At 36.4% G+C, this 12,221-nt stretch overlaps 1 protein-coding gene across 2 annotated transcripts in view; it reads left to right on the forward strand.

Moving 5' to 3' along the window:
• Positions 1-12,221, forward strand: part of LOC145662176 (synaptic vesicle glycoprotein 2B-like) — a 55,349-nt gene that overhangs the window by 24,858 nt on the left and 18,270 nt on the right. For both annotated transcript variants that reach the window (XM_081727509.1, XM_081727508.1), the window contains exons 5-7: positions 813-934; positions 3,772-4,013; positions 7,927-8,111. In XM_081727509.1, the coding sequence (XP_081583635.1) occupies positions 813-934; positions 3,772-4,013; positions 7,927-8,111 (549 nt within the window). The remainder of the gene's footprint in view (positions 1-812; positions 935-3,771; positions 4,014-7,926; positions 8,112-12,221) is intronic.

Genomic DNA, 12,221 nt, shown 5'->3' on the forward strand with positions numbered 1-12,221 from the left:
GTATAACCTACAATAGGCTTACAAAAGGAAGAGTAAAATATATCATTTATGCTGACTATTTTAGAAGGTTTAAAGTGAAATTGTAAATACACGTATATTACAACATGAAAGATAAGCACTGTAATTGGGTATGACTGATGCCTAAGCCGTTTTATTTCAATATAATAATGAAGTTAAGAAGAAAGACACACGTACGTATAGAGTAGCTCTATGCGTTTCCTGGTTTCTGTACCAATGGGCCAATGGTAATTGTTATAGTATCTGTTGGTTTCGGTTTCGATTCCCTGTAGAGACACTCGGTCGAAAAGGTGTAACAGCTTTTTCAGACCAGCAATTCTGAGTAAGGTGTTCCTTATTTTATCCTCATTCATATCAGGCAAATACCAGGATGGTACCTAACAAACAGGTGCCAGTCGCTTTCTTCCTTCTCCAATCCTTTCTTCCTTTCCCCTTGCCCGGATAATGTGCTCGCAGAGGGATATCATCCCCCATATGGGCCATAGATGCATTTTAACGCCCAGAAATATGTGTAAATAAATTAAATAAATTACAGTACATGTTGGTACAAGTTCAGTCTGACAATATTAGGCTAATTGAATTTCCCGTTGAAAGTATTCATTTTATACGTTAACAGCAAATTCTTTATATTGGTTACATACTAGTTCTTGTATTCTTAAATTTGATCAACATTTTTTAATTAATAAAAATAGATTATCATTTGTTTCTGTTGTTGATTTGAATGATAGTGTTCTGTTACTAAAAACAATGGTAGTTTAACAATAATAAATATAAAAATATTTGTGTCATTTCAGATACACAGGAATATATGGAATTGTATTTCCGTATGTTGCTGAGTTTCACCGAACAGAACAGCAAGGAAGGATTCTGTGCAGCATTGACATATTTTGGTCCTTAGGAACCATTCTTGTTTCAGGTTAGTTAAACTTTTTTGTTGATACGCAAATAAAGATTAATTATGCTTTAGTATACTTCTTAAAGAAACACAATTGTTTTTGTTAAATTTCTTTGTTTGAACTATCGTTTGTTCCTTTAACTTGAAATTAACACAGAACACAAGGAAAGAATCTGACGAGAACCAAAGTCAAGCTATTTTCAAGTTTTTTTTTAAAAAAAACTAAATCAATTTATGTAGAAGGAAAACACGACTATTAGGTTACATAAAATCATCAATAATGTAAAAAGTTTGAATAGACTAATTTTAAGAGTTTACTTACAACAGGTTTGAGACGTAACTAGCAAATGCTTCAATACTACTATTAAATATTTGCCCTGGTCGGTCTCCATTTCAAGAGGCCTTATCACTGCGAAATTAAAATACTGCTAATTTTACAGCAATTCCGTGATATCTTCAAATAGATAAAATATAATCGAAATGTGGAACAAGAGCGCCCTGGACAATATTATTTTGCATGAGGTACCGTTATCACGAGTCACATAGTAGCTTTCTGTTTGCAGCAATTTAGAAACGCGAAAATAAATACCGGGTTTCTAAATGGCTGAAAATCGAAAGTAGATAAGTGAGTGGTGATAACGGTATCTCATGTAAAATAATATTGTCTAGGGAGGTCTTGTTCCACTTTTTGATTATCTTTTATCTATTTAAATATATCACAGAAATACTGTAAAATTAGCGGTATTTTAATTTCGCCGTGATGGGGCCTCTTAACGTTGTAGACTATTGCAGAAATTATATGTATGTAAAAGTTGGTTAAATAGAGTAATTAAATAAAAGATCGTGTCATGAAGCAATTACATGTAATTGATTCGCCTGCAAGGAGTATAACAATTCACATACTGCAACAGGTTAACACAAAACCATACTTGGCTCAAAAAACGAAAAATAAAATGCATGGAACTGGTGCCACACCTGGCATATTGTCTTAAATTTGCCCCTTCTGATTGCTATCTATTTCGGTCCAAGGCACACTTCATGAAATCACGGTGCTTCATCAACCAGCAAAAAGTAAAAACAGCAGTGACTGACGTTTTTTCTTCCAAGAACAAGATATGGTATCAACGTGGAATCGAGGGACTGTCAGAGACATGGCTGCAGACAGTTCAACGCGAGTAATGAATACATGGGTATTCTGTACTAGAATATTGCAAGACTTATGACTCAGCTTTTGTATAAAAGAGTTAGTTGCTATTCTTCGTATTTTTCTATGTATTAATTATCTAACTCTATATAACTTGAAATATAATTTAAGTAATTATTTTTTATTGTTTTAAAAATTCTTTCAGTTTTACGTCCCAAGATTATGCTGGCTAGGCTAAAGGAGACAGAGATGATGAGAAATGAATGAAAATGGTGTAATGAAGAAAGTGGGAAGAAACGGAAGAATTTCGAGGAAACCCACGCACATGGTGTTTGTCCACCACAAAGTAGCTTGGCGCGAGCTGGGATCGAACCAGGGACCCCAAATACCAGAGGTGAACGCTCTACCACTGAGCCAACACGGCCTCTTTTGTTGTTTTACACACCTAGATTTATGCAATTATAATTTTAACGCTTCTCTAATACTCATTTAACGTTACAAGAGGAACAGTGTTGAATTTTTTTTACTGTACCTCAATTACATTCATAAAATTTTGAAAACGCTAGGGTGTTACTTTCATTTCAGAAAAGCTATTAGCTGTAGGTGTGTTCCAAGATCTAGCTTTCTTGAAGATGAGACAATGATCTATTTTGTGTGAGGTCCCTTTCATAATGGCTAACTTCAGCACTTAGTTGCACCGTGGTTTGAAGTTCTCGTAAATAGATCTCGATCTTCTTAAACTAGATGTCTCATCAGAAACCAATCTATCATGTAACTTGAGCATAAGAATTTGTAACAAGGAATTAATTAAACCATAGGAGGATTTTGTTTTCTTTTTGTTTTCTTTCAGTGTTTTCAAATATTTTAGGCCAATTTTTGTTTTTGCTCTGTTTATGATTATGTTTCCACATTTTCTTGTAGATAAAACTGGATAAAAACAACATAAATATTAATGACCCTACTTTTATCATAAATATAGGTATCTTTAAGCATTTCTTTTAAGGTTTTAGGACACCTTAATAACAGTGAGTGAGTCTAATAATTATAATATAGTTTATAATACAACACATCAGTCCGTAAGTAATGGTAATTCCTAATAATACCATCAAGCTAATAGATGGTTGTGATCCTAATGTCAGCACATGGTGCTAGCATGCATGTAATTTTATGAAATCGCATCTTAAAAACTGGATTCTGTAAATGTAATTATTTTAAAACACGGCAAGGGTCGCAATATATTTAGATTTGAACATTGCTATTAATGTATTCCAGAGTAATATATTGTTACAATTTAATTGCAATTTGAACTGAATTGCTTCAACTTATGATGATAATAGCGAACTTGAACATGTTTCGCTGCATATTATTAGGACAAGTAAAGATTTACATATTTTATGAAACATGACTTTAACCCCTAGTGTATAGTGAACCGAAGAATTAGGAGCAATAACTGGTGGGAATAATAATCAACCACATACCAATTTTTGAATTTTTGCGTCAAATGATTCCCAAAGCAAATATTTCTTTAATTTTCATGACAAGTCTCTTCGTCGTACCAGATACGACAATTTCCTATAATAAATTATATAGATCGGCAGAGTGAAATAACATTAACTATCTCCTACGTTTAATATTTATATTGAGTATGTATTTTATTTAAGCTAAAGTATTATATTTAATTAACTACATCGAAGTATTTTCTTGTAAAGCACAGGATTGGCATGGTCCATAATTCCACGCCAACGCTGGATAACTCAAACATTAGGCCTTCATGTGTCATCGTGGAGAGTATTTGTCTTCCTGTGCGGTATTCCGAGTCTGTGTCTTAGTATTATCTTAATGTTCTTCCCCAATACTCCACTATTTCTTCTAAATAATGGTAATACATCAGAAGCCATCGTGGTATTACAGAAAATGTATGCAGTGAATACTGGCAAGAAAAAGGAAACATATCCAGTAAGTATACAACTCTTCTGAATTTTACCCTTTCTCCGCGGCGAACATCTTGTAGCTATATTTTTGATTTAGAAAAGGCGTATGACACTACATGGCGTTACGGAATCTTAAGGCAATTACATGACTGGGGTCTTCGTGGCCATATGGCAGAATTTATTAGTAATTTCCTTCATGAGCGACATTTTCGAGTGCGTGTGGGATCTAGTCTCTCAGAGCGGTTTGTGCAAGACAATGGTGTTCCACAAGGCAGTGTCCTTAGTATCACGTTGTTTGCTGTTGCCGTCAACAGTGTTGTTTCGCAGATCCAGGCTCCTGTGTCTGGTCTGCTTTATGTTGACGACCTTGTAATCTTCTGTCGCTCCCCCCACCTTCGCGGCATTACTCGACAGCTTCAATTGACTCTCAATCGTCTTGTTCGCTGGTCGAATGAGACAGGATTTCGCTTTTCCACCGAGAAATCCCAATGTGTTCACTTCTGCCGTCAGCGTACTTGCATTGTTGACCCGGACTTGTATCTCGGTGGCACCCGCTTGTCCTTCGTTGATACAGTCCGTTTCTTGGGTCTGGTCTTTGACCGTCGCTTGTCGTGGGCACCATATATTCGTAATCTTAAGTATACTTGTCTTAGAGCTCTGAATCTCCTTCGTGTCGTTTCCCACCGTGCATGGGGTGCTGATCGTACTGTTCTGCTTCGCTTGTACCGTAGTCTAATTCGGTCCAAGTTAGACTACGGCTGTATTGCCTATGGCTCTGCTCGTGATTCCTTGTTGCGCCAACTTGATACAGTGCATCACCTGGGTATTCGGATTGCTACTGGCGCCTATCGTACCAGTTCTGTTGCCAGCCTGTACGTTGAAGCCAATGAACCTTCCTTAGCGTATCGTCGCAGGAGGCTCCTTCTTAATTATTCTGCACATGTGCGCTGTATTCCAGACCATCCTTGTAGACCACGTGTCCGTGGTGGTCGGAATTACGAGCGCTATGCTGCACGTCCTCGTTCTACACGTCCATGGTACATCCGGGCGTGTGAGAGTTTCGTCGCTGATGATTTCGTGTGGCCCTCTCTTTCTTTGGTTCGGTTTTGTGATATTCCACCATGGCTGCTTCGTATACCTCGCTATGATACCAGTTTGTCTCTGCATTCGAAACAAGCTACTAGTTCCCATGTGTACCAGCAGATGTTTGCCGCACTGTTAGATCAGTACCCCGATTTTCGTGTGTTCTATACGGACGGTTCTAAGGATGGTGATTCTGTAGGCTGTGCCTTTGTCACTGACGAGGGCAGCTCTGAATTCCATTTGCATCGCCTGTGTTCCGTGTTTACAGCTGAACTAATTGCACTTAAGCTTGCCTTGGACCATGCTCTCTCACTTTCTTTACGTCGTGTGCTCGTTTGCACCGATTCTCAGAGCGTGGTTCTGAGTCTACAGAATGTCTTCAGTATGCACTCTCTCACTCAGGACATTCTTGTGAGATGCCATCAGTTGCAGCTGCAGGGTTGTGTAGTCGTTGTCTGCTGGGTGCCTGGTCATGTTGGCATCCGGGGAAACGAACGTGCTGACGCAGCTGCCAAGAATGCCGCCTTAGCTGGGGTTGCACTGGAGCATAGCCTTCCTTGCTCCGACCTTCAGAATCATTTCCATTCTTTGATGCGCTCTCACTGGCAAGCTGATTGGGACCAGGCCCTTGAGAATAAATTACACGCGGTTAAGCCGGTACTTGGAGAGTGGCGTACGTCCTTTTGGTCCTGTCGTCGAGATGAAGTGCTCCTGGCGCGTCTGCGTATCGGACACTCTCATCTCACACATAGCTATTTATTATGTCACGTGAACCGTCCGTAAGAGTGTATTGTCCCTCTGAGTATTCAGCACATTCTTGTTGAATGTCCTGAATACTCGGAACTCAGAGAACGATTTGGACTGCCTTGTTTACTTGCCCGTGCATTGGGGGATAATAGTGATATTGTTAGCCGGGCACTTAAGTTCGTATCTGCCATTGGTGTTGCTCACGTTCTCTGAGCAGTTTTAGCTTGTATATTTTTTTTATTGCTGCTACATTTTTATCTTTTCTCCAGTTTTTAGTGTTGTTTTTCTATATATTGTTATTGTTATCTTTTTTATCTTATTTATTATTTTATCTTATTTAGCTTTGGTTTGTTTTTATTATTTTTTAGCAGCACTTTTGTCTTTGTGAACACTCTAGGTTTTAATTATTTTCATTTTTAATAGTGCAGTCCTGAGCAACCTAATTCATCGTGACGGGGACATATAGCCTCGTTGCTGACGTCCCCATTAACCCCCTACTCAATCAAATCTTCTGAATTTTACGTTTGTATTGGTAGATTAGTTTGGAATTAAACCCTATAAAAGAGGGTTATCTTATGAAAGCTTAGCATGAAAGCCGGTCCTCCTAGAATGGAACCCGATTTCTCGCACCGAAATCACGTGTGCTGACCATATATCCGCAATGGGAGATCATTATAATTATGTTATATCAATACTGTTCAATCATTTGTACCTCATTCACACTTATATCATCCGACGTAACCTTCCTCACATTTTGACAAATGCATGAAATTTACATAAAGTTCAAAATACTTATTTATACGAGTATCAATACATAATTATATATTTTTTTTATCTGTAGTAATGATGTCAAGAATATGTAAATCATTATTACAGAGAAAAAGGGGAAATATAATCTGCTAGTCAACACTGCATTTTGTTACTTATACATATCCTCAAAAATAGTAAATTTATTCCAGCAAAATAAAAAAAATGTTAATTATTATTGGTAACAACCGACATGCTTCATAAAAACGCAAAAGTTCGTTTCTTAGACTTCCAAACTAATGTTATACAGAAGTGTCGCAGGACTAATAGAAATACTATATCCATCTATCCGGCCGTTTGTCTATCTATCAAAAAATGTCAGAGCAAAAGATATATTAAGAAGCAGACTTCTGCAACCTGCAACAAAGATGGCCGTCATTCAGGAACATTCGTACATACGACAACGTAAATGATGTTATTGACTTTCTCATACACAAGGTTCGTCACACTCAAATTTTTAGAATTTTCGGAGATGGTCGAGCAACCACCTCTGGACCACTTCGTATGGAACGACCCGTATTGAATTCACATACTCTGGAAGTCTACTGTAGTGTTACGCTCTGAAACGAAACTGAATTCTGTTTTAAAGATTTTCTTAAAAACTGCACATTGAAAACTGTTAATTTACCATCAAGCAACTTAACTTGTTCAGTTTGATATGATCTATCAACTGACATATGCCTTGTCTTTATACAATAATTTAGTTAAAAAGAAATTAAAATGTAAGAGTCAATGATGATGTTTGGTTACATCTCGTTATCCATAATATGTACTGTCGTCGTACTAGTGCCATATTGAAGAGCTTAATGGAGGTTAGTGTTGGCCACGAGACGTGATGACACAGGATTTTCTTGATGAGACACGGGACAAGAAAAATGCATTCCAATAACAAAAGACAGTTTTCGAGACGAGAAAGCACTTTGACGACACCTTTCCGAGACGAGACTGCTCGAAATTGCCTCTAGAGAGCATCACTAACGAGGATACATTTTTGATCATCACGGAACAGAAACGGTAGTGGATAGCAACAAGGGGTTTCCCTGAACATGGGTCTCTAAAACGTTATTAAATAAAAATAAATATACACCGCCTTATGCAGAGTCGTTTTCACATATGATTAACGTTATACTAAAAACCTGACTACTGCAGGAAATATATGTTAGTCGAACTCTTTAGTATGGTACTAATCATGTTTCATAACGACTCTGCATAGGGCCTACAAATGTAAAATAAAATGTAGGTTATTAACAATATTAGTTAAGCTTTCCCTTTCTTTTTTCATTTCTTTCCTTGTATTGTAGGTGAAGAAGTTACGAATTGATCACTCTTTGAATAACGCCCCAGAAACAAGTAATGATGGAGAGAGTGCCAGTGGAAAAATTCAAGAGTTTAAGAAGATATGGCAAAGAATCGTTGAATTATTTTCACATACTTATATCAAAGCCATACTCATCACATACTCAATATCATTCTGTCTGTTCGCCAGGTTGGTATTCCACTTATATAGTTTCATTGAAGAAACATATGCCTATTTTTTTACCGCTACCATTCCCAACCGGCCAAAGTATGATGAAGGAGGAGGATTTTAAATCAGAAAGTACCATAAGAAAAAGGAAGGGGATGAAGTAGGGGCCTCTCATACGCAAGTGTTGGCAGTGTACACGTTGTCATCGATCCCAGAGTGCTAAGCCTGTAAAACCATCAACAATGCTATCGATGTTTTTGCTTGCCTGTCATCTACCGTTTTTCCTCAACATCTAGCCCCACGTGTAGCCATAGATTCCAGAGTACCGTGCCTTCTAAACCATCAATTATGCTATCGATGTTTTTGTTTGCTTGTCACCACCCGTTCATTTTCAACACCAAGTCTCTTGAGTAGCAATCGATTCCAGAGTACTATACCTAAAAAATCATCAACTATGCTTGCGATGTTTTTGAGTTGAGTTGATTTTGAGTTTAACGTCCCTTTCAGCAGCGAGGCTATATGAGACGGAACCTACTGATTAACGTGGAATCCGAACCACATGAGCTCCCACCGGGAATCGAAAACGGGTCCCCCACGCCAAAGGCGCGTACTCTAACCGCTTAGCCACGAAGGAGCTCGCTTTCGATGTTTTTGTTTGCCTAACACCAACTGTTCTTTTTCAACACCAAGTATCCTGAGTAACCATCGATTCCAGAGTATATGCCTGAAAACCATCAATTATGCTATCGGTATTTTTGTTTGCCTGTCACCAACGTTTGTTCTAAACACCAAGTTTCCTGCGTAGCCATCGATTCGTATGCCTGAAAAAACATCAACTATGCTATTGGTGTTTTTGTTTCCCTGAAACCAATCGTTCTTTCTCAACACCAAGTCTCCTGTATGCTTCTTCTCTTTTGCGGGTAATTTTGTCAAGAAACTGTGACGTCACAGAGCTTAAAATGGCTAGTGTAAAGAGAACATATAATTTCCTAAAAAAAAAAAAAAAAAAAAAAAAACTTACTGATTTTGTACTCTCTGCTTTTCTTATAATATTTTGAAACTCTCTCTTTCCTACTAACTTTTCCAACTCTCGGGAAGTTATGTTATGTTAATATCAAACATTATTCCTGTCCATACTGATAATATCATGCTAATTTAGCTGTGGCAATAATATAGTCTTATATTATGTTTAAGACTTTCAGATTTAATGTTTAAAATGTTGGTATAATCCTTTTATTTATCTACAACATAAAGTAATCTCAAACATTTTAATTAACGTTAAGCAATGTTTCTTTTTCGTTTTTTTTTTCAGAAAAAAGACATAAAAAGTAAGAAAAGAAGAGAAAAACATTCTGTTACTCGTTGTAAATACGTTATGTAACACACATACACATACATATAATATATAGTTCCAGTTGGTTTAAAATTTCTTTAATTACCACTGAACCTTACCAAGATAATTATTTCCATAAATTAAATTATTTTTATCCTTTTAAATTTTGTATTTTCTTAATACTTATCATTCATTTCGCAGAAATTAAAAAGACACTTCTATTAACTATGGCTTCCTCACTTATTATAATTTTAACAACATAAAGAAATCAAGTTCAAACAAGTCTGCCCGCAACATTTGTTATCACAGGGTATCGAACTATTATCCTTGTTGCATTAAAACTAAATATACACAAACGTTATCGTTGCAGTTGTTACACCAAAGTCCGAATCTTTGGCATTTCCTACGGCGTAGCTTTATTTTTCATATCATTTGCCATGTTCTCAATACAAGGTATATTGAAACGAAATGTTATCTTTCAGTTTAACATCCGCCGATTACGCCTTTGAGACTAAGAGAGACGATGATTAAAACAAGTTAATGATGCTGGAAGAATTGGTGGAATGAGAATGTGGAAGGAAAAGAGAGTAGTTAAAAATCCACGGACATGATGTTTCCACCACAAACTTACTTGGCGGGGGTTCAAATCAGGGACTCCGCACACCAGAGATAAGCACTCTAGAAGATATAGCAATGCACCTATTTGCAGAATATAAAATATATATACATTATTTAAAACAATGTCTAGGGGCATTTCAATTTTAAAACTTTCAAAAAAAAAGGTGTCGGCACTGCACACCTATGTGTACCGAGAGAAATAAATTGACTTTAACTTATAAGGGAAGATGGAGTAATAAGAGACACTCGGGGTAAAAAGAGACAAAAGTAATTTAAAATATTAACAGTTCTCAAGTCACATTTCTGATTCTTTGTGTAGATATACTTTGTTACTGGGCAACTTAATAGAACATTATTTTATTTCTTCCCAGTCAGTGTAAGGGAGACTCGAAAAATGTCTTTTTTTAAATTTCAGTTGTTGTCTTAGACTGAAAGTATTTGAGAACAAGATCCTGAGACGAATATTCGGACCGAAGAGGAACGGGAATGGGGAATGGCGGAAACTTCATAACGAGGAAGTACATAATTTATATGGTTTATCCAACATTGTTAGGGTCGTCAAGTCTAGGAGGCTTAGGTGGGCGGGTCATGTAGCTAGAATGGAAGAAAGTAGAAACGCTTTCAAAGTCTTGACTGGAAGACCAATCGGAAAACGACCATTAGGAAGACCTAGACGCAGATGGGAGGACAATATTAAGATGGATCTCGCAGAGATTGGAATACAAAGTAGAAACTGGATGCAGTTAGCTAAGGATAGAAATCAGTGGAGAGCTTTTCTGAACGCGGCATTGAACCTCCGGGTTCCATAGGGCATAGAGTTAGTTAGTTAGTTAGTCTCTTATTACCCCGTATGGGATAATAAGAGATGCTAGCCAGATTTCTTTCACGCCGTACCTTGTTCTTAAATAGGATTATAAGGGATAAAGGATATACCTTAAGACGTATTCTATTGCTCTACCTTTTTACATGTTTTTGTTCTGGTTACTTTTCTGTCAATTGCCATGTGAAAATAAAGGTTAGTGAAAGTCATACTTGAAAGTTGAATGCTTTTAATTACAAACTATACAAATTACACCCTTTCATAATTTATGAAGTTTTTTACTCATTCTGAACATTTTGGAATGACAAAATTATACATTGTAGTCATATAAACTCTTTTTTTTTTATTAAAAAGGTAAGGCCTACATCGTAAAACAACTCTTTATGCTACAGTGACTTCTTACACGGTAGGCTATACAAAATTAAATAGGCTATACCAAAATGAAAAATAGCCTACGTGAATACTTTCAACAATAATGAAATAAAACTTTAAGCCCTGCAACAGAAAATAGGCCTAGACCAAAACTTTTTAAACCAAACGTTCTCTCTTTTTAACAGAATAAAACATCTTCTTAATATTTACAAGTTCTGCTCTTTTAAAACTGAATGGATCATTTCCTAATAAAATTACAGGACCATAAAAGATTTTATTCACTTTCTGAATATCATCATGAGGAGGCCAGTTGAATTTTAATCTTCAGTTAGTGAAAATGGAAAGAGCAAATGACTGTCTCTTATCATCCCGACAAAACAAAAAATGGGCTAATAAGAGAGACACATTTTCTGGCAAGCTTATGTATCAGAGAAAAACAGGAATAATTCTACTATGAAGTATCACTAATGCTGTACAAATTTATGCAACCAAATTTTTAGAAACATTTATAACTAAGTTGTAAACAAAAGTCTTCACGAAAAAGACTGACTTTAGATATCTAAAGTTTTTGATAGACAATTTTTGAAAGGCAGAAAAGAAGGTAAAGTTGTTCCCTAAAAACAATTATTTTTTAGGCTTGTACACAGAAATATACAGTAAGCTGTAGAATTTTTTTTCGGTTTTTCTGATGAGAAACCAAACTACCAGCTATTTTGTCTCTTATTACCCTATCTTCCCCTATTTTAGTTTTGTAGAAATGTTCAGAATAGTCGAGACTGTAGTAGGTAGCGAGTTTCAGTTTGTTTTATATTGTAATGATTTGGTACAGTCAATAATAGAGCGATATTTATCCCCTTCACCAATTTATTATAAAATTTGTTAAATACAGATGTATTTGATTACAGAGACTAAAATAGTGTCTATCTTGTTACTGACCAGATAAGAGAAAATAGTTGTTTTGCACGGTGCCCCTTCTCTCAAGGCATTC

The sequence above is a fragment of the Thermobia domestica genome, chromosome 10 (genome assembly GCF_964235325.1).
Source record: "Thermobia domestica chromosome 10, izTheDome1.hap1.1, whole genome shotgun sequence".
NCBI classification, from domain to species: Eukaryota; Metazoa; Arthropoda; class Insecta; order Zygentoma; family Lepismatidae; genus Thermobia; species Thermobia domestica.